This window comes from Fragaria vesca, linkage group LG5, assembly GCF_000184155.1.
Source record: "Fragaria vesca subsp. vesca linkage group LG5, FraVesHawaii_1.0, whole genome shotgun sequence".
In the NCBI taxonomy this organism is placed as follows: domain Eukaryota; kingdom Viridiplantae; phylum Streptophyta; class Magnoliopsida; order Rosales; family Rosaceae; genus Fragaria; species Fragaria vesca.
The window spans coordinates 9,822,747-9,847,076 of record NC_020495.1 but is presented as its reverse complement, the minus strand read 5'-3'; the positions used below and the strand labels follow the sequence as shown (position 1 = coordinate 9,847,076).

The 24,330-nt window shown below is 39.2% G+C and overlaps 6 protein-coding genes across 6 annotated transcripts; 2 read left to right on the top strand and 4 right to left on the bottom strand.

Moving 5' to 3' along the window:
• Positions 1-645: 645 nt before the first annotated feature.
• LOC101300250 lies at positions 646-2,251 on the top strand. Its single transcript, XM_004299459.1, has 4 exons — positions 646-899; positions 1,010-1,092; positions 1,923-1,978; positions 2,085-2,251. Exons 1-4 carry the CDS (start codon positions 728-730, stop codon positions 2,161-2,163), a joined length of 390 nt encoding a protein of 129 aa, XP_004299507.1. The 5' UTR covers positions 646-727; the 3' UTR covers positions 2,164-2,251.
• Positions 2,252-5,342: 3,091 nt separating this feature from the next.
• LOC101299960 (U-box domain-containing protein 21-like) lies at positions 5,343-7,032 on the bottom strand. The gene has a single exon (XM_004299458.1). It carries the CDS (start codon positions 6,883-6,885, stop codon positions 5,530-5,532), a length of 1,356 nt encoding a protein of 451 aa, XP_004299506.1. The 5' UTR covers positions 6,886-7,032; the 3' UTR covers positions 5,343-5,529.
• An 803-nt stretch (positions 7,033-7,835) lies between these two features.
• LOC101299673 lies at positions 7,836-12,112 on the bottom strand. The gene is made up of 8 exons (XM_004299457.1): positions 11,159-12,112; positions 10,942-11,079; positions 10,731-10,835; positions 10,426-10,614; positions 10,142-10,301; positions 9,396-9,667; positions 8,700-8,869; positions 7,836-8,589 (listed from the first exon to the last, which is right to left on the bottom strand). Exons 1-8 carry the CDS (start codon positions 12,110-12,112, stop codon positions 8,007-8,009), a joined length of 2,571 nt encoding a protein of 856 aa, XP_004299505.1. The 3' UTR covers positions 7,836-8,006.
• An 802-nt stretch (positions 12,113-12,914) lies between these two features.
• Positions 12,915-15,296, bottom strand: LOC101299382 (RNA polymerase II subunit A C-terminal domain phosphatase SSU72-like). Its single transcript, XM_004299456.1, has 4 exons — positions 15,006-15,296; positions 14,418-14,563; positions 13,230-13,348; positions 12,915-13,140 (listed from the first exon to the last, which is right to left on the bottom strand). Exons 1-4 carry the CDS (start codon positions 15,218-15,220, stop codon positions 13,039-13,041), a joined length of 582 nt encoding a protein of 193 aa, XP_004299504.1. The 5' UTR covers positions 15,221-15,296; the 3' UTR covers positions 12,915-13,038.
• Positions 15,297-16,217: 921 nt separating this feature from the next.
• LOC101299089 lies at positions 16,218-18,263 on the top strand. The gene is made up of 4 exons (XM_004299455.1): positions 16,218-16,348; positions 16,478-16,640; positions 16,750-17,021; positions 17,135-18,263. The coding sequence occupies exons 2-4, from the start codon at positions 16,494-16,496 to the stop codon at positions 17,955-17,957; spliced, it is 1,242 nt and encodes a 413-aa protein (XP_004299503.1). The 5' UTR covers positions 16,218-16,348; positions 16,478-16,493; the 3' UTR covers positions 17,958-18,263.
• A 1,179-nt stretch (positions 18,264-19,442) lies between these two features.
• On the bottom strand, positions 19,443-21,475 carry LOC101298799 (purple acid phosphatase 17-like). The gene is made up of 7 exons (XM_004299454.1): positions 20,888-21,475; positions 20,637-20,793; positions 20,411-20,518; positions 20,194-20,321; positions 19,967-20,095; positions 19,786-19,853; positions 19,443-19,671 (listed from the first exon to the last, which is right to left on the bottom strand). Exons 1-7 carry the CDS (start codon positions 21,080-21,082, stop codon positions 19,443-19,445), a joined length of 1,014 nt encoding a protein of 337 aa, XP_004299502.1. The 5' UTR covers positions 21,083-21,475.
• Between the last annotated feature and the right edge of the window lie 2,855 nt (positions 21,476-24,330).

The window sequence follows — 24,330 nt, the reverse complement described above, 5'->3', positions numbered from 1 at the left end:
TGATCAACCTCACCTCAACTTAAGTACTGAGAAGTGCAAGTAGTGATGATATGGCTTTCCTCTCGCTATTAGCTAGGTTAAATATAGAAATGATCCTTATCTCCAGCCCTTGATCTTCCTACCTGCATTTTTCAGAGTCGAAGGGGCCGGTACGATCCAAAGATAAGATTAGATGGTCCACTGAACCTGCATGCATTTCCTTTCTCAACTATTCCGATCATATCATAATAATGAGCAAGGTTGCCGAAACCTCAAAACAAGACAAGACTAATAATGGAGATGCATGCTGATTGCTGAGGAGTCGAAATCGTATTGGAGCACGTTCATTCGTACTAAACCTGCATTTTTCATAATCAAAGGGGCCGGTGTGATCGAAAGAAGATAAGATGGTCCACTAAACCTTCATTTTCCGATCATATCATAATAATGAGCAAGGGTACGTACTGAAACAAATAATGGAGATGCATGCTGAGGAGTACTGGATCACGTTCATACTAAGGTTTGGGCCTTGGACCTCAAATTACATTGGGCTTGAATTCCATTTACTTTTTGGATGGGCCCAAAGAGGTGTCGATATTGGGCCTCTGGGAGAGAACTGACCCGATTACAAATCGACACGGTTAGATTGATTGATGCTTACCTTGGCAATTAAGACAAGTAGCTGCAAAAGAAGAAGAATAAATCCAGAGAGAAATTGAAATCGAATTTTGACACAAAGAATCGGAAAATGGCGTTGCAGTGGATGATACTGACGTATGTGGTGGCGGCAGAGGCGGCGATAGCGCTTCTCCTGACTCTCCCGGCGCCGAAGCTGTTGAAGTTTCGCTTCGTGTCTTTGATCTCTCTCATTCTCCAGCCGGCGCTCTTCGTCGTCCCCTTCGCCGGATTCCAGCTCCTCGGTTCGATCTCTGTTTCATTTCTATGATATTATTTCCACGATCTGCGTTTTAGGGATTTGTGATGATTTCTAGAGATTGGAATTGGAGATTGATTTTGTTTGTTTGTGTAGATATTTACTGGAAGATGGAGCATCGTTTGACGTGCACCTCAGACATCTGCACTGCTGCTGAGCGAGACCGTTCTGAGAAATCCGTCAGTTTTCCTAACTACTTTTTTGTGGTTTAGATTCTGAGAAATTTGATTTTGTTGAAGAAAATTGAAAAAGAAAGTAATAGTAGGATATGATGGATGCTACGATGCCATTGTTCTGTTTGATTAGTGACTTAAAGTCAGTGTTTCTATAGAATTTATACTTTATGGCATTAGATTGCAGGGTTGTTTCGAATGTTCGTTAGGATTGTTTCTATTTAAATGATTTAAATCCTGGTAACTGTTTATTCCTGAGCCGATTTCTATTCCGCTTACTTTTCCGGGCTTGCTTGGTGTATGGGTTATTGAGGAACAGTGTGGAGGAAAAGTTTGCTCATTTGGAGAATGTTGAAGGAACTGTTGACTGTAGCTTCATTTTAGATGAGTTTCAGAAAGTTTTGTTTTCATAATCTGAGGCACACAATTGAGTCAAGATGACGGTTTGGTTGGGTGGAACTTGATCAGCAAGGTTTTAAGAAGTGAAGTTGGGTTATGTAGTACCGTAGGATTTTCTGAGTGATTAGGAACCTACTATAGTAGCCACCAAATGCTGTAGTTAGAAGGCAATGCATTACCGCAGCCTACGTTGTCCTGTGAAACCATTCAGGACTTCGAACTGTAGTAACAACCTTCTGCACCATTCACATAGCTTAATGTAGTTATCATTTTCCATTTCCTTGGAGAATTATAGAGTTGACCGGTCCAGTATTAACTTCATTATGGTTTGATGTTCTTAGCCCTCTGTCAGTCATGAAGTTGAAATATGTGAGTTCTGAGTCTTTCATTCTAAATAACATTATTCTTGACTTGACACCAACAAATATGTCATGCAGCTCTACAAGGCCCAAAGGAATGTAATTCTCTGCTCTGCAGCATGTCTTCTTTACTGGTATGTTGGTTAGCTGTCAAATTCCCTTACATTTTCTCTGAAATAGAACTTTTGTGCCCCTAATTGATTTATTGTGGTTTAAAATGTTGTACAAATCTTTACACAGGTGTATCTATCGTATCTGTAAGTACTACAAGGATATTGAAAGCTTGGAGGAAGTGGAGAAGAGGTTCAAGGAAGAGTAGCTGTTCAGTATGTTCTCATGTATGATTGTTCTTTTGAAGCCGAAACAACTGAGTTCATATTAATGGGAAACCAAACCTTAGTACTACTGTAATGTTTTGAATTTGTCTGGTAACCATCAGGAGACATCTATCTAGTATGTGTTTTAGCATGATAGCTCAATCTACTTAAAAGTGCTCCAAAGTTGTCCATGACTGGTGTGATGATGAAATTTGTTTGAACATGTGATCATTTTGGCCTTGATTTTGTTGACGATTGCTCGTCATCCCCACAGGTACTTTAGGTTTGATATGGACTACAGGACTAGTAGACTACCTTAAAGAATGGACTGCTCATGTACTTGTTTAAGCATATGGTACAACAAAGCCACACCGCTACTCGTGTGTATGCTATAACTAAGCTAGATGCTAGAAATTTGAACCTGTTGTTGCATATTGTAGGAACTTGGTAATCCCCCAAGGATTAACCAGGCCCAACACCTGACCCATCACTGTTAAACACTGTTTATTATAAACAGTAGTACAAAGAATAGTATTATAGTAAAAATGGAGTTGTCCAGTAGTTATCTTGAACTGCTTAGGGGCAACATAAGAGGCAGGATCTCTCTTCTGCACAAGTAGAACCGTTTATTATGTACATATGTGAATCTAGATTTCAGATATGTGAATGTAATTCTGTTCTAGTCTTCATACCATAAAAAGCTATAATGAAACAAGTTCTGTCCAAAGTGAGGTCTTCCATTGCAACGGACACGAGATGCCTAAAGTCCAGACTGAAATTTAGATCTAAGCAAAGTCTCAGCTTTGGAAATTTCAGTATGCATACGAATGCCTGTTTGAAATTTGGATTACAATACGAATTGTTTGTGCTGGTGAAGTCGTGATTCGTGAAGTATGAGAATGATTTTGTATGAGTTACAGGTTGCATTGACCCATCTGAACGCTGGAGGGTGGTTGCTTAATATATTAGCCATAACTTTGCGTCTGCATTGACCTATCAAACACACTCTTTTATTTCATGACGGAATTGCATTTGGTCTGCGAAATGAGTGCTAAAATCAGCTGCATCTATTTTCCTTTCTACTGTTCTTGAAAAATTGCATGAACTAAGTTCACATTTGATTGTGTTCTTGTTATACTTTGGAATTGGACGAAATGAGTCTCAGCATGAATGTTTGCCTTTTCTTAACGAAGTAGCCGAATTAGACTATACGCCGTTGTTTTGTATATGGCCACAGTTGGAACAAGGATCCGCTCCTAGTCCTTCCAAATTCCCACTCGGAGGGTGTTTGAAAAGATACAAAAAAATCACATTCCAAATGTGCCACAGTTGGAACAAGGCTCCGCTCCTAGTCCTTCCAAATTCCCACTCGGAGGCTGTTTGAAAAGATGCATAAAAAATCACATTCCAAATGTGCAAGCTTTGACAGCTTGTCCCCCTCCTACGTACACACACATATACAGGTCTTTTAAGGATTGATACAGTTTGACAATCTTAGATCTTTTTAAGTTCGGTCGGTTTTAGAATTACTAGAAGATTTTAGAGAAATTAACGAAAGTTCTTGTATACACCGAGGTATAAGTGAACCAACTGTGATAATGCAATCTCAGCCATTGATTTAATCTAAGTTCTACATGAAACAAACTTCAACACTCACACCGTCAAATATAATTGAAACCCCAAAAATTTAACCATGGTAAAACTTGTAGAAACAAGTAAGGTACCAGAAGACTGAAGGATCAAGAAGAAGAAGAAGGTGCACATATGATATTCTACATCCTATGATTTAAAGAAACTGAAGACGGATTCATCTACAAAATTTGTTGGCACAGCAACAACTGTGCAACTTTCACCCAATACGAAATCGGGAGGGATGGCTGGGAAGGCTGGCACCCAATTAGTTTTCTTTGATGAGGAAACAAAACTGCAGAGCTAAATTTTGCTGCACTTTCACCCAATAAGGAATTCAAAACCTTCTAAACCATTCTACCCAATTTGGGATCTACCTAGACCCAAAACCCCTGGAGCCCAAAAATTTCAAATTCCCCAGAATCATAATCAACTAGCGACAGTCAGCATTCTAATTACCCGTTCCCGGCGACGGAGACGCGGTCGGGAGTTGAAGGAATTGGAGGAAACCGGGGCCGGGGGGGGCGGTGAATTGAAAGGGACTGAGATGTAATGGAGAGGGAAGGGGAGAACAGAGAGAAATTGGGGAGTGATTGGGAGAGATGATGAAGTTATGAGATTTTACTGTGGTTTGATTCTTTTTGACACCGTTTACTTAATCCGTTTGGTTCCAGTGCACCATGGTGCACTGAATCCGCTCCGAGAAATTAATGGAAATAACTTGGGTGACCAGCTATGATCATTTATGGGTGACAAACCCCAATAAGAGATTGATAATTGTCAACAATAATTATAAACAAACATACTAAATACCCAAAACCCTCTTGTTATGTCCTTAAATTACAGTCAAGCCTTTTTTAAAATTAACACGTGTCTTATATTCATTAGATGTGGTCACCTTGTCACCGAAGTCGGGTTTAAAATTAATTAAAATGTGCCGTTTCAGCTGAAACTTGTGTTGTAGTCTAAAATTTTTGGTGAAAATTCTGGTTTTCTTTTTGGGAGTTGGTTTATACAAGATTGGAAGAGCATACAACATTTTCTTTGATGTGCTTAGCCTCACTTGAAGAGCCAACGTTAGCATCGTTACACGATCATGAACATGAGGCGTGGATATGTACGCTGTTAAATTTTACACTTTAAAAAAAGTGCATCCATTATAGTTATATTCCAGTAATCAAATCATTCATCTTTCTATATATTGTTCCTATATATGTTATGAGATCCAACAACATATATGTATGCTTCCAACTTCTCCTAATCCTAAATAAAAACTAAGCAATTACAATATTTCTTCTTCTTTTGCTTGTCTTTATTAGAACACTGATGGTTGATGCTCAATGCCGACGTTCAGTCGCCACCAAGAGGTGGGCAAAAGGATGTGCATGATCATGTGTTTTTTCCCTTAAGGTGCGGCACTTTCTTTTTCTAAACCATGTTGCAAACACATCCATCCATCGCTGCTTAATGACTTAATTGATATAAACATCGTGACTAACTGGTGTGACATCTAAAGGGAAAATGGAACCAAACAGATAGCTAGACAAGAAAGTGAGAAACATTCAGTAATGAATAGTATGTCATTTCTTAATTCCACTTAATAGCAGTATTGTACAACTCTGGAGAACAAATTATTATTCTAACAAATTAACAGTCTGCAATGATTGTGTTCATCAAATTGATGAAGTATAAATTAGTAGAAAGAAATCAAAGAACAGAATTTCTCTTTGTAAAGAATCTCAGAATGACCTTCTAATACTCTTGAAATCTACAGACTCGATGCATTCCAATCCAGCTCTGTATGGATTCAAGAGCTTCAAAAGCTCAGTTGCTTTATCCTTTGTGCCATATTCGCCTGCGCAACGAATTTGTAAAACCAGCAACAGCTTCTGAAATGCACCAACTTGAAGAGCCTCAACAAGTACTCTCTCTTCTTGCCTAGTCGCATTCTTGCACAGCTTCCAAACAGCAGAGATTGAATGCTCGGTTGCCATTTCCGACACCCTCAAAATCTTCTTCACCAAAACTGGTATAGTCAAAGCATTAGCATAGGCCTGCTCTCTCCCTTCTTTGCAGTCACAAAGACAATCCAAAATATACAAAGCCCTCTCGGTTATGCCATTCTCCGAGTCGAGAATGGTCTCTAACAAAAGGGAAACCACACCCATCTCCAAGAATGCTGATCTGAACTTCTCACTGAATGAAACCAAGTAGAAGACTACTGTTAAAGAAGCCTTGGTAATTGTCATGGAAACTTTCCCCTTGATGAAATCGAAAAGTATCTTACTGACTCCTTCAATCTCTGCCAATGCTTCAACTGCACGTTTGTTCTGATCATTGCAACTAGACAGAAGCTCTTTCAATACAAGAATCGAGTTTTGCTTCACCAAAGGATCTTTATCACCCTTGAGGAACCAAACCAAGCAATCCAAAGAAGCATGAGATCCCAAGTACTTTTGGGTTTCTTCATCTAATGACTGAAACAACATCCAACTCAAAGCTGATAAGATTTCTTCACACAGCCGACCATTTTTCTTTATGCCATCGCTAGCAAAAGCATCAAATGCAGATGCAAGAACAGAGGCCGCTCCATTCTCCACGATGCACCTCTTGTTCCGGTCACCCTCACCCGCCCATTTCTTGATCCTCTGCACGCTCTCTAAGCAGCCATTTTGATCCACGCGTCTCGCTGAGGCTGTGATGCTATACAGAATCTCGGACACCTCAACTGCCATGATGGGAACTCTAGGAGTTGGAACACGGTGAATGCCGAAGCGTTGGTTCTGAGAGCTCCATTCTTGGATCATTGTTCGGAGAGTATGGTTAGGAATCATATCAAAGTTTCTCAGCACCTGATTCGTCACCGGACACTTGAAGTTCCCGGCTTCCAACCACGTGTCAATGCTTTGCCGATCGTAGGTTATCCCGGAGGACAATGTGACCGGATCTTTCATCAAGTCAAGAGATATCGGACAGAGAAAATGCTTTGGGATCACGAGTTGGTCCATGTCGAGGTTGCCAGGCGAAGGCTGCTTCTTCGCTGCGGTGGCACGGTGGCTGGTGGTGCTGCGCCTTCTTCTCCAACCCAAAACCATTTTAGTGCTAGTAGTATAGTACAAGTTTTTTCAGATATTGAGAGCTAAAGAATGAAGCTTGTGATTGTGAGAAATATAGGAGGGAGGTGAAGGGCTTTATGTATTGGTGTGTTGTAGTAGGGAAGGGTTTCACACGCAGCCGTGTTCAAAGTTTGAGAGTTGAGGCCGTGTACATATATAGAGAGGAGTTTGAACGAAAGAGGAGGGTTTTAGTGAGAAATAGTAGTATTTGAATGTTGACCGTTGAAGGTTTGAAAACTTAAAAATCCGCAAACCGTCAAAGAGGAAATGGTAAAAGCATAGACTCTCATACGTTTATGAGTAAACGAATTAAGTTGTAGAAATATATGAGCTTGTTAAGGAAGGGTAATGTATGTGAGTGAGCTGTTGACGCGTTGACCAAGAACATTACGATTCTTTCTGAAATTTAGAGGAGATGCACAATACCGATACCTCCAGCTGCTTCTATATCTTATTTTAGTCTTGCTTGCATAACTGGAGAATCTATAGAATCAAGTCACCTTAATAAGTTTGTAAGAACAAGTCCTGGTCTTCTTTTAAATCAAGCTTAGCTATCTTTACCTTCTTGATTGGTCTTGACTTTGAGTGCTTCTTCTTTGTTTTTGGGTTAAAGGACTAGTGAGTAATACCAAATACCAGGATTAAGATATAAACATATGCTGCATAAAACCCGGGTTGATTGGGATGAAGCAAATGTTATGTAAGAATCTTCAGTAGATATGCTTTTATTCACATATGAAGCACTGTACAGAAAAAAAAAAAATCTCCAGTCAAAATGAGCTTATTTTACAGAACCGATATTCATCTCGTGTACCTAATCAGCCAGAATGGCAAATAAGCTTGAAAAGAAATCCGGCCTACCCTATAATACACATCCAGCCTACAAAGAAAGAACAGAAGAAGAAAGAAGCAAATCGACGTGTAACCGAAAAATGAAACAATAAAAAAGAAATTAATAAGTAAACAATTTTCCAGTGTGATCGATCAATTTGCTACTCTACCTTCTACAAGTGGTGGTAGCATGAATGGCAAAGCCTTCATGACGCCTTCAACTTTCACTTGTCAATGCTGACTTGACCGAGCCAAACACAACAGTGGTTTTACTCTTGCCTGAGATGTGGAGAATAACTCATTTCTGTACTGTAAAATGAGTCATCCCCATTTATCCCCAAGAAATTATCATCCTTCTCTTCATCCCATTTGAGGATCTCCCTGATGTACTTGAATGCCACATCAACTGAGTTACCGTCTCTAGCTCGAGTTTGCGCTACAAATAACTTTTGACCGCTCAGGGACAAATAGAGTTCTTTGAATTTCACTGCCACATAGTAATATGCTTGCTGAGCTAGAGACTGATTATTATTGTGCGGCTTAACAGGATTGAAGTCCTTGAACCACTCGCAAGCTGACAAGGGAACCTGGGCTATCTTGTCTTCAAATGCATCATATTTGTTCAGCACCAGAACAAATGGAGTGTTACTAAAACAAGGGTGCCTCACCAAACTCTCGAACAAATCTCTGCTTGCCAGCATTTTATTATGAAGACGCCCATTACCAAGGGCCCACATTTGATCATAGTCACTCAAAGCAACACAAAAGATCACTGCCCTCACATCCTCAAACATTGCCAGCCATTTGCACCCATCATTCAGTCCCTTAGAACTAAGACAAATTAGTTGGTACCTGAGACAAGAAAACCTTGTGAGGACTAGCTTGATGATTTCAGGAGAAGCAAAAAGAAGATAAGAAGACAGAAATCACTCTGATTAGGGGTGAAAGAACAAAGGTTTTACTTGGTTAGAGGAGGGGGGCATTCATAGTTTTCGTTGTATAGCTGAGACATGGAGCTTCTATCGTCAAATGAAAATTCTAGAGAGGTAAGGCCATTGCTTTGAGTAACTCCTTCAGCATATAAAATGTCCTTCTCGGTTGGCTCATACTCGTTACTAGATATTTCTATAGCCTGTTCAAATGAAACACCAATATCCATGAGGTTAACAACCCGAAGATTTGAAATGTAGTCAAACTCAGAAAAAATAATAATAATAAAACCTATCCAGCTTGCTCGAATCCATCTATCTGTTAATGATACCACATTTATGCCATGTAATATAAATTAGATAGTTATAGAGCTGAATATCCTAAATTTAAAATTTCGATTAGTGGAATACTACCAGTTCAGTGATCAATAAAATTCATATTTTAAACAGTGTTAACAAATATGATATTTCATAATTCAGTCCAGTATCTGTTTTGGTTAAAAAATAAAGACAGACTCATTTTCTCTGCATAATAAATATAGGAATTGTTACAAAACAACAGAAGAAAAGCCATAAAAGTTTATGTTGGCACGTCGTTATGACACTGTCAAGTCCACACAAGATGATTAAACATATTCAGGTGTAACCTTATTGATGGACAAAATAAAAGAATAAATCTGGTTGAAGTAGGAGTTAAAAGATGTGCGGACAAAACAAGGTATAACTAACCCGATCTAAGAAATACTTGGCAACTTCTGGAAGAAAATGTAATTCCTCCCTTCTTTTGTATGTTTCCTGGATGGCAGAATCTTTCCAAACTTCATCTACAATAGGAGCATACTCACGTGTAGCAGCAGGGAAGAATGCATCCAAGTCTCCGGTTGCCATGATATCCAGCAACCAGTCAGAAAAGTGCCTGAATCTTTGGTTGATTGAATAGATGCATTGCTTACTTTCATCAACTACTGTTTCAAATAAATTCATTTCAGTCAACCACTGTTCTAAGGGTCATTAATGCCTACATGCAGAGAACCAAATAAGCAAAATCATCTATATCCCTAAGACGTGTAAACATGTTTCCTCTACAATCTTCAAAAAAAAAATGTACTATTCAGCATGCCTGTGAAATTTATTCTATCCATATTAAAAGCAACCAAAATCCATGTAATATGAGATATTAAACGGAGGCAAACAAATAAACCAAATGTTACATTTGGTTTTCATAGCAAAGAGCAAATTCATAATTACTGATTCCAAAGCCTTTTACCCATAGAACAAAGGAACAAAAGTCTGTTTGCGTGGCTTAGTACAAGCTCATAACTGAACAACCACAATGTATCAAGAGTCATGAGAAGATATTGCAACTTGCAAAGATGGACCAAACAAATAGCTAGTTTCCTAAGTTTCAACTTATTAACAGTGTTGCCAACAGAAAACGAAGAAAATGAAAATAGTACAATTAAATAAATAGAGACCTGATGGCGAATCAGACGTTTTCTCCAATGAAGCTTCATCTTCAAAACGTTCTCGGCCCTCAAGTAATATACTTAGGTACTTGTACATATTGCTTTGAATCATTAGCTTCATGTTCTGCACCTCCTCAGGAGTGAACTCGTTCCCATATAAGAACTTGGCCTATTATGTGGAGAAAACGAAGGATAAACTACGCATTCTAAATTGTCATATAATTTAATCAACATCACACTTGTCAAGCCCAGCAAGGATATACTGGAGCAAAAGCAGCAAAACGTAAAGTCACCTGCTTGAAGATAGTGCTAGTTCCAGATCCCTCCAGGCCAAATAACAACAGTTTTTGAACCCTTCCCTGATCCAAGTATTCAGGTATGGACCTACTTGAAGGTTGTGCTGAAGGATCTTCTCTTGCCCCATTTTGATTACAAGATGGTACAGGCAATGAGAATAATGAACAAATGAAACGGGTGGATGCCTGCCTGACAAAAACCAAACTGCAATTGTCTTAAAATTCGACTCAAACTCATTTATCTAAATTTCAAACTCCTACGAAAGACAACAAAATTCCAGCATTCACAGGTACGAGAGAACCTTTCCCCATATGTTCCCCTTAATGTTATTCTGCCCTTCCTCCTCATATGTACCATCTTCATACACCCAGAAATGCGTATCTGGAGGGCACTGCACTTTGGCCAGCTGAAATGAACCAAATAATAAGCTCAGACTTCCACTAATGACACAATTAACAGATAAGTTGATTAAGTTCAGTCAATGTGCGCTTCTAGTCACTGATTTTGCATACCTTGAGCACCCTAAGCTCAATCTTGGTGATCTCTCTACCATTCATGAATACGTTAGTGTTCCCATTGCTGGCATCAGCCCGAAGCTTACCCCCAACATTCAGTTTCGGAGTAATGACACAATCAGGCTTCTCTCCCTCCTGAAATCAAACACACAATCAAAAACACAAATCCAAAAAAGAAACACCAGCAATAACACATCAAAAGCTCATCCATTACCTTCCCCCAGAGGCCCGAATCCTTATCGTACCAGTATCTCCCAGGCTTCAACTTCTGAGGAGGTACTTCACATCCCAAAATCTCACCCAGCTCTTCTTCCCTCAACTCCCTCCCATTCACAACTAACTGCTGCGGCCGGAGCTGATTGGCCGGACACTCCTTCTCAGCCCTCATTATCTGCCCAATCTCCAAAGGACTACAAACCCTAGAAAGAATCTTTGAACACTTGCCCAAACTAGCCCTCTTGGACTCGTCTATAGGCCGCCCAATGCAGCTCACGCATTTCCTCCCCTCCGGCATTGAGCCCATAGCTTTAAGCAAACAGTTACTACAATACTTTGAGTCACACACCAAGCACCACTCCCTCTCCTTCAATCTGTTCCCTTTTCCACATCGGCTGCAAATCCCTCTCTTACTCGCTAACCTCATCGGCGAAGCCCAAGCCACCGGCGACCCCACCGGTTCCGATTTCGGCGAAGCCGACAGGTCGCCGTCGTCCTCCGTCTCCGATTCTCTCGGCGTGTTGAAAGTCACAACCGCCGCTCTCTTTCCTCCACCTCCGCCGTCGTGCTCGATCGGTTTCGGCTCCGAATTCGAGTCCTGCGCTGAAAACTCAGAGCTGAAACCTACCGAAAACGACGTCGAGGTCTGCGTTTCGTTCGCGGCGTCGCCGTTTCTGATCCGGCTGAACCGAGAGGGGTTCTGATCGAGCGGCTCGGCCACCGGAATCGACGAAAGCTCGGAAGCCGAGGCCGAAACGACGGAGGCGCTGTGAAGCGAATCGACGTCGACCGGATCAACCTTGGGGACTTCGTAGGAGAGCGGAGGGCCGACGTACTCAACGGCGATGGAGTAGTCGAGATGGTCCTCGTCCGGCAACGGCGCGCCGGAAGGTAGCATCTTTCGCAGTAGCTCCTCCCAGCTTTTCCCGTCCTCCGGTTCCGGAGTCGCCATGGCGCGGCGGTTAGAGGAATCGCGAGAAAAACGGAAAATGGAAGAGAGAGAAGAATCAGGGGAAATGTGTGTTTGGGTTGAGATTTGATATGTCAACGATGGAGTGGATGATTTGAAAGTTTGGGGGGCGCTTCCTCCCAAATGGAAGCAAGAGAGAGCTTTTTTCTTCTTGTTTTCTCTTTGTTTTCTTTGACAGTTCAGACTTGGACATAGCCACCGCCAATCCACACACACAGTTATTGAAGTTTTTGCTGCGCCCCCGATGACGCCACCACGTGACGTATCACCATTCGCTGCTTATTTTCTCTCCCGCCTTCAATTTTTCTGTTAAAAAAGAATTTCAATACTCTGAAATATTATATAAAACATTTTCATCAGTTAATTCTTGCTCTCCTTCCCCGAATATTATTGAACGTTTATGCACACAGAAATTAAACATAACGCATAACGCCTGTATGTTTATGCACATAGAAATTCAACATAACGCATGGGAAACTCTTCTAGTGAGGACCCTTAAGTTAAGAACTTGGTGAAAACTTTTCGGCTTATCCCACCTTTCGATCTTATATCTACATCTTGGCCATTCAGTTTATAGGTATAGTTTTCAAATGTGTATGTGTGTTTTCGTTCAGCAATCGAAAAAAGATGCATAGTTTTCAATAGGTGGCTGCCAAGCAGCGAGTCTGTTACTTTTGCAGTGGCCATCGATAACTTTAGAGTGCAAAATTCAAACTTAAGCTCATTAATGGATCGTTGCAACTTGCAACATAAAGAACTGAGGATGGTAGTAGAAATGGATGTTACTACAAGCAAAATTGATGGTAGATTTGTATTGAAATTGGAGTCTTTATGCAAGAATGTTAAAATAGGGAGAGCAATTAGTGGTTAAATTGGTTCTTGAACTTTTTGTTTCTGACATAACAGATTCAGTAATATGAGATGCTATACAGTAACTTCCGCCGATGTTGTTTCTCAAAACCATTCAGAATGTCGTCAATTGAATCCTCCCATGACTCAGTCGCATCAAGCTAGGCCGAAAAAAGAAAAAAGAAAAAAAAGGAGATCAATCAGTGTTTTACAATGTAGAATTCAATTAGAGCAGTATTCAAATACGGACCTCTTGGCAAAGATCTAAAGCAAGACGAGCTCCCGCAGCTGCTTCCTCGTGGTTATCTTTTACTTCCAAGTTGATTATCAGTACACACTTCTTAAGCACTTGGTCCCGATTGTGAAGATCTGTACATTGCAGCACACAGTGGTTAGACAAACTAATAGAGTCTTCAAGTTACATATTCATTTATACTCTATGTATTTTCATAGAAATATAAACTGAACAAAAACATATGGTGCAGCAAGCTTCAAAGCTTCTATCAGTTGGATTAGTGAGAACTTATTATTCTTTTCTGAATAGGTACAAAAGCCAAATACAGATGCTTAAAGTTCAAAGTCCCCGATTAAGATACAGATAACTCTAGAACATCCAAACTTCTGACAAAAGCTTAATTAAAAGACTTCAACAGTAAAGAATGATCTGTGAGACGTAGCGAAGTCAAACTCATAAGGAAATAACCAAAACCCTGTTCATTATGTTGGCAATATCCATCTTTTATGCATAACAAGAATCTCTCAACAGCCATGGCTTTCTCTTGGAAACCATATGCAAGCCTACAACATGTAATCTCAAACCAGCAGATATCAGTTTTCGATCCTACCCTACAGCTACAGCTTCAAAATTGTACTAAACTGTTCAAAACTTTCAACTTCAGATAAATTAACCCTCTAGAGCTCTCGGAATAAGAAACCTTATTACAACATCTCTATAGAATAAACTTGTTTTCTTCATAATATTTAACCATCTATTGAGAGCATACCAAGCAAATTGTATCTACAAGTTTGAACAGGATCATGAAACTCCAAGTTTCTAATTTACTTACAACTCACCCTTGTCTGTCAAAGATCCGATTTAGAAGATGGCTGTTATCATTTTAATGTGTCAGCAACCATCTCAACTAATACTAAAGCTGACAGGGATTTTATACCTAGAACTTAAAAACATAAGTTGAATTGCCCATTATCTTATGTCATCCTCATTCATACAGTACAGCAGTCTGTGTCTAAGACACATTATTAAGGAATCGAGAACAGCTCTACCACCAATTCATGTTCCAACATTGCAGTACAAACATATTCCCAAGGAAGCAAATAATAACAACAGAACAGGTACATTTATTTGATTTGGGATATACCACATATTTGAAATGCATATGATACAAGCCATAAATAGGAGAAGGGAAGCATTACCAACCTTCAACCACCATATCAAAAACCTTTTCTTCAAAAGTAATCACCACGTCAAAGGAACCATCAGCGGCATTGTCTTGCCACCGCTGAGGTGCCAGTTTAACTGCCACGTTTCTCTTGAGCATAGGCAAAATGCCATTCCGCTTGTACCTGCATCCTTATTGTCAAGGCTCAACATAAAACTAGCATGGTTTACAATGCAGAGTACACAGTCACACACAAGCACAATCCAAACCCACATTGTACAAAACAGAAGCAATGTACTCATACTATCAACAACAGTTTTCAACATCATTGACTATTCTATACTCTCCAACACATAATCCATAAAATCCAATCACACAAAAGCCACCGGAATAAGTTCATGACACATATAATACCAGATTGTATATTCAAAAAATGGCAAACAGAACTCGGAATTGACCCTAAAATCTTAATCACATACTAGTGCAGCATACAATTATCAATTTCATAATCATAAAATTCACAATTGGTTTAACTAACTATACTAATATGACCAATAACTAAAGCAAAAACCTTTGAAAAACCCCCCATTGAAAGAAATTGAAGGACAAGTTTAGAGGAAGGATACAATTCAGGGTCTTTTCGCCTCAGCTCGTCAAGCATCTGCTTATAAGGAGTTCCAAACTCGTAGACGTTGGGTTCTCTGAGGGAAGGTCCAGGGAGCTTAACGTGGGATCCAGTGCCGTACGACGAGACGTCGAAGCCTTGACGCTTGAGGAGCGCGTGAGCCTCCATGCTCCGGTTCTGGTTGGAGGAGCACACCATGGCGTACCGGAACTTCATGATTCAACAGACTCTAGACACTCAACGACGGCGTTTCGGGCTTTGATAGAGGCCCTGGGGGTTTAGTCACAGCTGTGGTCACTGGTCGGCTTGTTTTGTTTTTATGTAATTGTAAACCCCCGCCTTCTTTGGTGAAATTATGTAAAGCCCCCCTCAACAAATTTCAATTTCAATTCCGCTCCATCTGGCTATTTCTTAAGCAAATTGTGCTTAGAAATGTTGAACTGTTGAACCACAAAAAGAAAAGATCCATTGGAATTGAGACGCGTTAGCCTAAACATGCCAAACTAGTTTTATGGTCTCTACAAGAGCCACCCATGATCATTGTTTCATTTTGATGCAGCACAAAACATACATTAGCAGATGAAAACTATAAAAGGTCAATCATTATATTTCCGTTAACCATCAAACAGTGTATAATTTATTTCATATCATTATTTTTTTTGTTTGGTATTCTGTTTATTAAAACAGAGTGGAGTATGTAAAATAATCACTCATTATTTCACTTATTTCTTTTTTTAAGCATGTGTGACTAAAATAATGTATGATAAACATTGAGAATGTAACATGATATATTTCAAACTTTTTTCAACTACAAAAAATCAGCTTAAAAAAAAACTACAAAAAACTCAACTGAATTGATCACTACATATAAATAGTTATCAACTAATCCACATCCCTCGAGAAACAAAATACAAGGGTCCCAATTCTCCATCGTAGCATATCTTCCAAAAATGACTAGCTCTATCTAGAACACTCCAAAGTCCAAACTCCAAAGATCTTATAACCTATTACCAGAAAAAATCTCATAATTTTCATAATAATAACGTGAGATAAAAACAAATTTGAAGTCAAAAACTTAATATATTTCCCAGCTTAATTTTGAAGGCAGTGCACGGCACACGTCGTCGTGGGGGGAGCAAACTCGAAATAAAACAATTCCTGGGGGAGTTTCAGTAATTAAGCTAAAGCCCCATACTTCCAGAGAATAACGACCATCACAAAAAAAAAAAACAGCCTCGTTTCTCAACCACGCCCACAGAAACCTCTGAAATTCCAGTCGACGTACCCCACGCTTGACACACACAGATTCTCTCTCCCGCTATAAATCTCTCTCACCGCTACCAGGTACGTATTACACTTCTTCAACTGTTCAATCTCCGCCTCTCTCTCTCTCTCTCTAATTAGGGCTTCCAATTTCAATTGCGGATTATCACTTCTTAATCGTAAACTAAAATTAAAATTTCGGGTGCGTAGTTTCCAGAGCTGAAAAATGGAAGCAGCAGCCACGGCGAGCTTTGTCCACTCATCAGTCGCGGCCTTCAGGCCTTCCAATTCAGTCGGAAGGTCGCCTCTTCTGATGGGCCCCAAGTTTCTGCCTTTGGGACCTTTGGGTGCCAAATCTCACTCCTCCATCAAGGTAATTTCTAGGGTTTCTAATAAATTATGTTGAATCTTGATTTGTTATTTATTGGATTTGTTGGAGTTTGTAGATTTTAGTGTAATAATTTGTGTTATTTGATTTGTAGCAGCATCAATTGGGTTTTGGAAGGAGGAGGTGCTTGGTTGTTAGGGCGGCGTCTTCGTCTTCAGACTCTGGTGGTTCTAGTGCTCCAATTGCTCCACTTCAGCTGGAGTCTCCGATTGGTCAGTTTTTATCTCAGATGATGATAAGCCACCCGCATCTTGTGCCTACTGCTGTCGAGCAGCAGCTGGAACAGCTCCAGACGGCCCGCGATGCTGAGGAAAAGAAGGAGAAGGAAGAGGCTTCCGCGTCGGGCACTGATCTTGTTTTATATAGGTGAGTTAAAATCTTGCCAGTGAGTAGTAGCAAATTGTGTTGTTATTGAATGCTATATTCGATTGAGTAGAGAATTGTAGTTCTAATTTAATGATTTGTTCTGCAATCATCAGGAGAATTGCCGAGGTTAAAGCTAATGAAAGGAAGAAGGCTCTCGAAGAGATATTATATGCGTTGGTGGTGCAGAAATTCATGGATGCTAATGTTTCTTTGGTACCCTCTATTGCCCCGGCTGCTTCAGACCCTTCTGGCCGAGTTGATGCATGGCCGAGTCAGGATGACAAGCTTGAGCGACTGCATTCTCCTGAAGCCTACGAGATGATTCAGAATCACCTGTCTCTGATCCTAGGGAATCGGTTGGACGACTCGACCTCTTTAGCGCAGATAAGCAAGCTCAAAGTGGGGCAGGTTTATGCGGCATCTGTAATGTATGGATACTTCCTCAAGCGGGTTGATCAGAGGTTTCAGCTTGAGAAGACAATGAAGATCCTTCCAGGTTCACTGGGCGGAGAAGACAGTGATATTGAAAAGGCAGTGGGTGAGGACAAGAGGCTTGGTGGTGTGGATAATTCAGCTTCCCATCCTGAAGTGTCTTCTTGGTCTGGGGGCTTGGGTTCTGGAGGTTTTGGTAACTTGATCAAACCATCTCGCTTGAGAACCTATGTTATGTCTGTTGATGGAGAGACCCTCCAAAGATATGCAACAATCAGATCAAGAGAGGCTGTTAGCATCATTGAAAAGCATACCGAGGCATTGTTTGGGAGACCTGATATTGTTATAACTCCTCAGGGGACAGTTGATTCTTCCAACGATGAACACATCAAAATCAGCTTTGGTGGTTTGAAGAGACTTGTTCTGGAAGCTGTGACTTTCGGTTCTTTCCTCTGGGATGTTGAGAGCTATGTGGATTCCAGGTACCATTTTGTTACAAACTGAGCACAGAGTCGAGTTAAGATCCTGCCATAGTGAACTACATATGTGGTGGAGGCATAACTGAACTGACCTACTTAAAAAAAAAGGGGATAGTTAAAGTCCCAGAAGTAGTGAAAATACCATGTACTTGGTACTCTGTATATAACATGTTTAAGATTTAGTCTTTGTCCCAGGTGTTGGGTGGTAGTTCAGGAATTTGTTGGACCTCCACTTTTAAGTGTGGCAAGTCTATTGTTCAGCAAGATTGATTTGTTTCTTAGATGAGAACAGCTTTTTCTTTCATCATCAATATTAACTAGTTGCAAAAACAAAAAAGGTCATTTATTGAACATAACATAGAAGCTCTATGATCTTACACTTGACTGTGAAGCCCCTTGGAATTGGATATATTGAAACGATGCAGAATTTTACCAAAAACATCATAGAATGCAAATTCTGCATCGGTTGGTTTAATTTGTGCTGAGAGGAACCTTTTGCCCGTCATGGTAAAACTCATACCTGCCTTGATTCAACCTAGAGAGGTCTCACCTTTCCATGCCTTGGAGCCACCACCAGTAGTCAAGAATTGTTTTTGGCTGCATCATAAACTAGTGTTCTTAAGGAAACAGTTGTATTATTAATCGATATAATGTAACCGAGTAACATGGGGTTAGGCTGTTTCACCCGTTCTTGCTACTTATATGTTCCAAGCAGTGGTCATGTCGTGGCGTGGTTGGTTAAGGTGGTTAATTAACAACTTTGACGTCATGAGTTCAAACCTCATTGACATATGTAGGGTGTGTGAGTTTTTTAATAAAAGTTTTTTTAAAAAAAAAATAGATACGAGAGACAGATCATAGCATATGAGCATGCTCATCACTCAACCATGTTATTCTCTGAGCTACTAAGTTAGACTAGTTACCTCCAGAATGGGAAGAATCCGGTCTACTATTTCCTGGGGAAGATGTCCTACGCTTCTTATTGGATGATGTTCGGCGTCGGTTTTCCAGTTTGCAGTTGAAATTTGAGTGCAAAATCTAGATCCTACTCCCAAAGTTGAACAGAAACATTAATGCAGTGTTAGAGGTTTCATCAGTAATGATAAAACCCGAGTAGGGAATGTAATAATGAATCCCTAGTGAATGTAGTACCGTCAAGAGCTTCAGTTGTCATAAAGTTTGGACTATGGACCATATCCTGGCTAATACGGTTGCTTGCTTATCAGTTTCCTGGCAATTTCCCTCGTCTTGTACTCTTGTCTTTCAGGTTCTTCCAACTCCTAAAATTAGCTCACATACTGAAGCCCGAGTTTGTTTATCATGGTTTTGATCATCAGAGAATGTTTAACAAATTAGATTGAACTTGGAATGCATGCGCTAAGTACACGAATGAATGACATTGAACAATTGCAATTGCAGCTAGGTGGATTACTCTATATTCTTGGCTCTGGCTAATTAGCTAGCTTGCTACGAAAGTAAGCGATCGATTCAGTTTTACACTTTTACATAATCAAATAGATGGGTGAAGCAGCTTGAAAGCAGTCCATGAATGTATGACGTTGCCAAAGACATCAAAGAAAGCGATCTCTGCTTGAGTGGGATTCAACTGCACAGACATGAAGCCTTGACCATCATAGAAGAAGTTCACCAGTTGGCCTTGTTTGTTCAAAGCCTCCTCATTCTTCATGTCTCCTCTCCATGCTTTGGATCCTGCTCCACTCGTCAGAAACTGTATTCCGCTGCATAATATGAATGCACATTCATCGCAATTAGTCTCAGCTCCAAACAATATTCTCTTCAATTCTCAAGTACAATTCGACATATAACAGTAGTTCTTGATTAGGATTTACCACCTTTTGTTGTCACTGATGTGTTCTAGGCAATGATCGTGCCCATTCATGTAGAAGTCCACATCATTGGCCTGAGATTTAAGCATAAAAGGTTATATTACTTGGCTTCAAACCTTCAATGAAGAAATAGTTTTCATGCATCTTCTGTTTTAGCAAGAGATGGATCCAACTTGTGTTTATATACCTGAAGAATTGGGAGAAGGTGATTTATAAGCTCCTGTGTATCACCATGATGCCCAATACTTCTGATTGCATGGTGTCCAACAACTATCTTCCACTTTGCAGATGACTTTTTCAGTGCTAACTCAACATCCTGTTGCAAGAATAACATCAGTATAATCATACATTCAACAGCCTATTTCAATTAACCTCTAAACTGAACCTAGATTTCTCAAATCTCAAATGTAGTACCTTTAACAGGGTTTGAATATAAGCCTTGCGAGAAGGAATTCCTCGCCAGTCATAAGTATGGTCCTCTGTGCTTGTGAAGTACATATCGACAAAAGGAGTGGTGTCTACAAACAAAATCTCTGCTAATTCTGCCAAAATTCATAAAACGTCTCACATTTCAGTACTTTAGTTTCATGCATGTAGCTAAATCAATCTGAAACTCCAAAATTAGGCTCACCTGCGTCGACAATGAAAGACCTTAAGCAAAGCCATCTTCTGTCAATCTTCCTTAGCTGGGGGCTGAGCTGAGCCTCTGCATCACCCCTATAATCATGGTTGCCTAAAACTACATGAAAATTGGAAACCAGTTAAGTAAGCAAAGCTACACTTACTAATGTCGAATAATCTGAGTTTAAAACAAAGCTACAAACAAATTAAAAGCTTTAGGTTCATTGGGAACTTACTGCTGTACCATTGCTTTTGCAGACTCGTTTGTGTATAGATGTTGGTAAATGACTCCTCAAATGCTGTATCGTGTTCACTGCTCAACCCATTGTCATAAAAGTTGTCTCCGGTGGAAACCACAAAATCTATGTCAAATTTCTCTCCAACCCTTCCCATCTACACCATTAGAGAAAAATTGCAAATTTGTTTAGCAAACACAGTTATATATATAGCCAATGCAATATAAAGTTTATACAGTGAGGTGTGGAACCTGAAAGGCAACTTCTGACTGGTTAAAATCTCCTCTTCTTCCCCAGTCACCAAGCACCAGAAAACTAAGTGATCCATCTTCTTTTGTGGGGTGTTCGAATCTCTGCAGCTCTGCTAATGTAGTTACAATACAAATAATAAGGACCAAGAAAAAGCACAAGGTCCTGGATTTCTTACTAGGAATATTTAGGGCCATGACTGTTCTAGAGAGAATATATGAAACAATGAAAAAAAAGAGGTAGCTAGTCGATCGATCTTCTTCCTTGTAGTAAAGGATCACAGCTCCAGAGCCCTATTATAACGGTTAGTGAAGTAGAAGAAAAGCCCCTCACATGATCGATGATGAAAAGGGCTGCAATTGGACTTGGTTACTTAATAGTAGAAATGGTGTGCCACAGGATAACGTACCCACAGAAACACTAGGGTTGGTGATGAACTCGACCTTGCCAAATTATGGTAGTGATGTTTAAGTTACTATATCTTTGACGATGAATTATTGGTTAAACTCTGATGGGGATTCCACACAGAACATGAGCAGATCGATCAGAATATAAATGCAAAGTGGTGAGGTGCTAGGTAAGAGAGCAAAGATTGAAGGATGAGATGCGAATATGCGAGAGCATAACTATTTCCATCAGAAGTTCAGAACCAAGACTAGAATATTCGGAGCTTTGAAAGATTCCAACTTCCAAGAAGCATCCCACATATGACATTTTCTAACATTGAAGAGTAATAAGATGAAAACCAACAAAAAACCATGCATCATTCATCTTGATGTTATGCTATGAAAGAGACTTTTCTCTCTATGTTGTGTGCTTATAACACATTTCTCAAATAAACAACTTCTAAGACCAGTTACACCCGTCAGATAAGGGCAATTGTTAATTTATCAATTGAATCGTCCCATGCTAATTCACTATTCACCTGAAATTGGCAATTGCATTTTCTTTGTCAATACACAAATTGAAGGTAATTTTTTTACTAATCCATTATTCACATTTCAATTTTGAATAATTTATTAATTGAAAATGTTAAACTTATAATTTGATTTGTCAATACACCAATTGAAGGCAATTTTTCTTACTAATCCATTATTCACATTTCAATTTTGAATAATTTATTAATTGAAAATGTTAAACTTATAATTTGATTAATTACAAATAAGATTAATCAAAAATAAGATTAATCGTACAACATTAATCATAGAGTGATATTTATAGAATTTTGTAGAAAAAACGTTTAGGATTATTCTTTCAATTTTTAAAAAAAATAAAAACAAAAAATTGTCATTGTAATTTAATCATAGCCATTGGATCTCAATCCAACAGCTATAATTAAACTACTGTTGCACAACGCATGGCTTATAAAAAGCCTTCTTCTTGCATAGCACATGGCAGCAGTTGTGGAGCCCACTAAATTGGTCAGGCAAAACAATGGGCAAAAATCAACAACTCAATTGCCCAAGTAGTTACTATTCATACGGGCTATACAAATTAGTCGGGCAATAAGTCCCTGGGGCATTGATGAAATGATTGATATTAGCAAATCAGCCAACTAAATGCTCTAAGGTATAAAGCTCAAAACACATTCGACTTGCTTTGGCATACCATTGCACTCCACAAGTGCCCCAATCACATTATTCACATCTCTCACTATGTCAAACCATGTAAAAGTATTCGTTTGGTTATTAGGCAGAGAAAGATAAGTGAAATGAAATTTCTCGCAAGCTTTTATTTCAATGTTTGGTAACATAAGGATAATAATGTGTCGTATTAAAAAATATAATAATATTGTGCAAGGAAAAAATGAGGCAAGGGAAAGTAACTATTTTCTCTTCTTTCATTTTGCATTATTTTCTCTTCCTTCATTTTGCATGTCAAACAAAAAAAATAACAACTTTACTCACCTAATGTTTACTTTCCCCGAACCAAACAGTCATTTTTAAATTTATTCAGAGTGACGGAATGCTAATGGAATTGAAGATATTAAAAAATAAATGTATAAATAAATATTAAAAATAAATAAACAGAAGGCTAAACTGATTTGCTCAAATAGCATATTGGGCTAAACTATGTTTTGGGTTCTTATAGTGCCCTGGACTTGTTAGAACTGTTCAGTACTAATTAGGGATATTCGTACCTCCTCTATGCTCTCTCAATAATCAAGTTTCAACAATGCTTCAGAGCTCCAAATCGGAGAGGGTATCTATTCTAATCTATCTCTTTGTACCTCTCTCAGAGTTTTCTAATGTCTCAATTTAATAGAGTAATCCAGAATTTCACATTTTGGTTTATCAGTTTATGTGATCGTACACCCGCTTCAGAAAAGGGACCTGCACAATGCTGTTTATCAGAAAGGGGAATCCACAAAACAATCAATTTTGCAAAATACCAACCGATTTTAGACAGTATAACTCTGAATCGAACCCTAAAATATGATATTGATGATCGAGAATCAAAATATTATATGTTCTGTGACAGCCATGCAAGTTTGAAGACCGAGCCTGCTATCTGATTATACTACCAGGTTGATTTGGAAATGTACGTGGTTTTGTTTGCAGTTTGCACCCATTTTTGGTAAATCGTTCCTTGAAATTCTTATCAATCGGCCAATATTTCAAGGGCCGATTTACCAAAATTGGGTACAAACAGGTTTAACTGTGGTTTATTTTTAGATTTTCTGAAGGCGAAATGTCTGATGAATAGTGAGGTAGCAGTTCTTCTTGAGCATAAAAGCGATCAGATGAAGCAAATACTCCTCTTCCCCAGTAAGCAGTATTTCATATAAGCACTCTAATCATCAGTATCACGTACAAATCAATTCTCAATTGGCAAGAAATGAGCTTAATCCTTATATATACATTATGTTGTTTATTTTGTGTGCAGATCGAGTGCTCGAGAAATCACTGCAGTATATATGTCAAGCGCTTTAGTCGATTTATCACGAATCAAGCGCTTTAATCATTAGACATGCATTATGTTGTTTTCATGCATATGATATCTTCTGCTGTGAGAATCTTGGTCTCACTCTCATCACTCTTTTCCTTTGAGTAATTAATTAGATAGTAGTCATATTAATTACTGTATAGATAATTACTGTATGCAACTTCAAGCTAATTAATCTTGGAGAAATTAAGCTTGTGTCCATCGCAATGTTGCCAGAAACGCGGAACGTTTCGGTACGGAAACACGGTACGGGAACGCGGGACGTTAGTCTTTAGGGTACACAGGACGCTAAGATATATTAGCTAATTTTAATTAAAATAAATTAATAAAAATTAGATTATAAAAACATATATAATAAATATATAACGATACCATAAATTCCATTTTAGATAATTATCACCCTATATGATAAGATTGTCCTGCCCAATAAATTCAATACCAAAACCAAGTGCTCCCAAAGCGTGGGACTTGATAGCCCTCACTAAATCCTTTTTTTTTT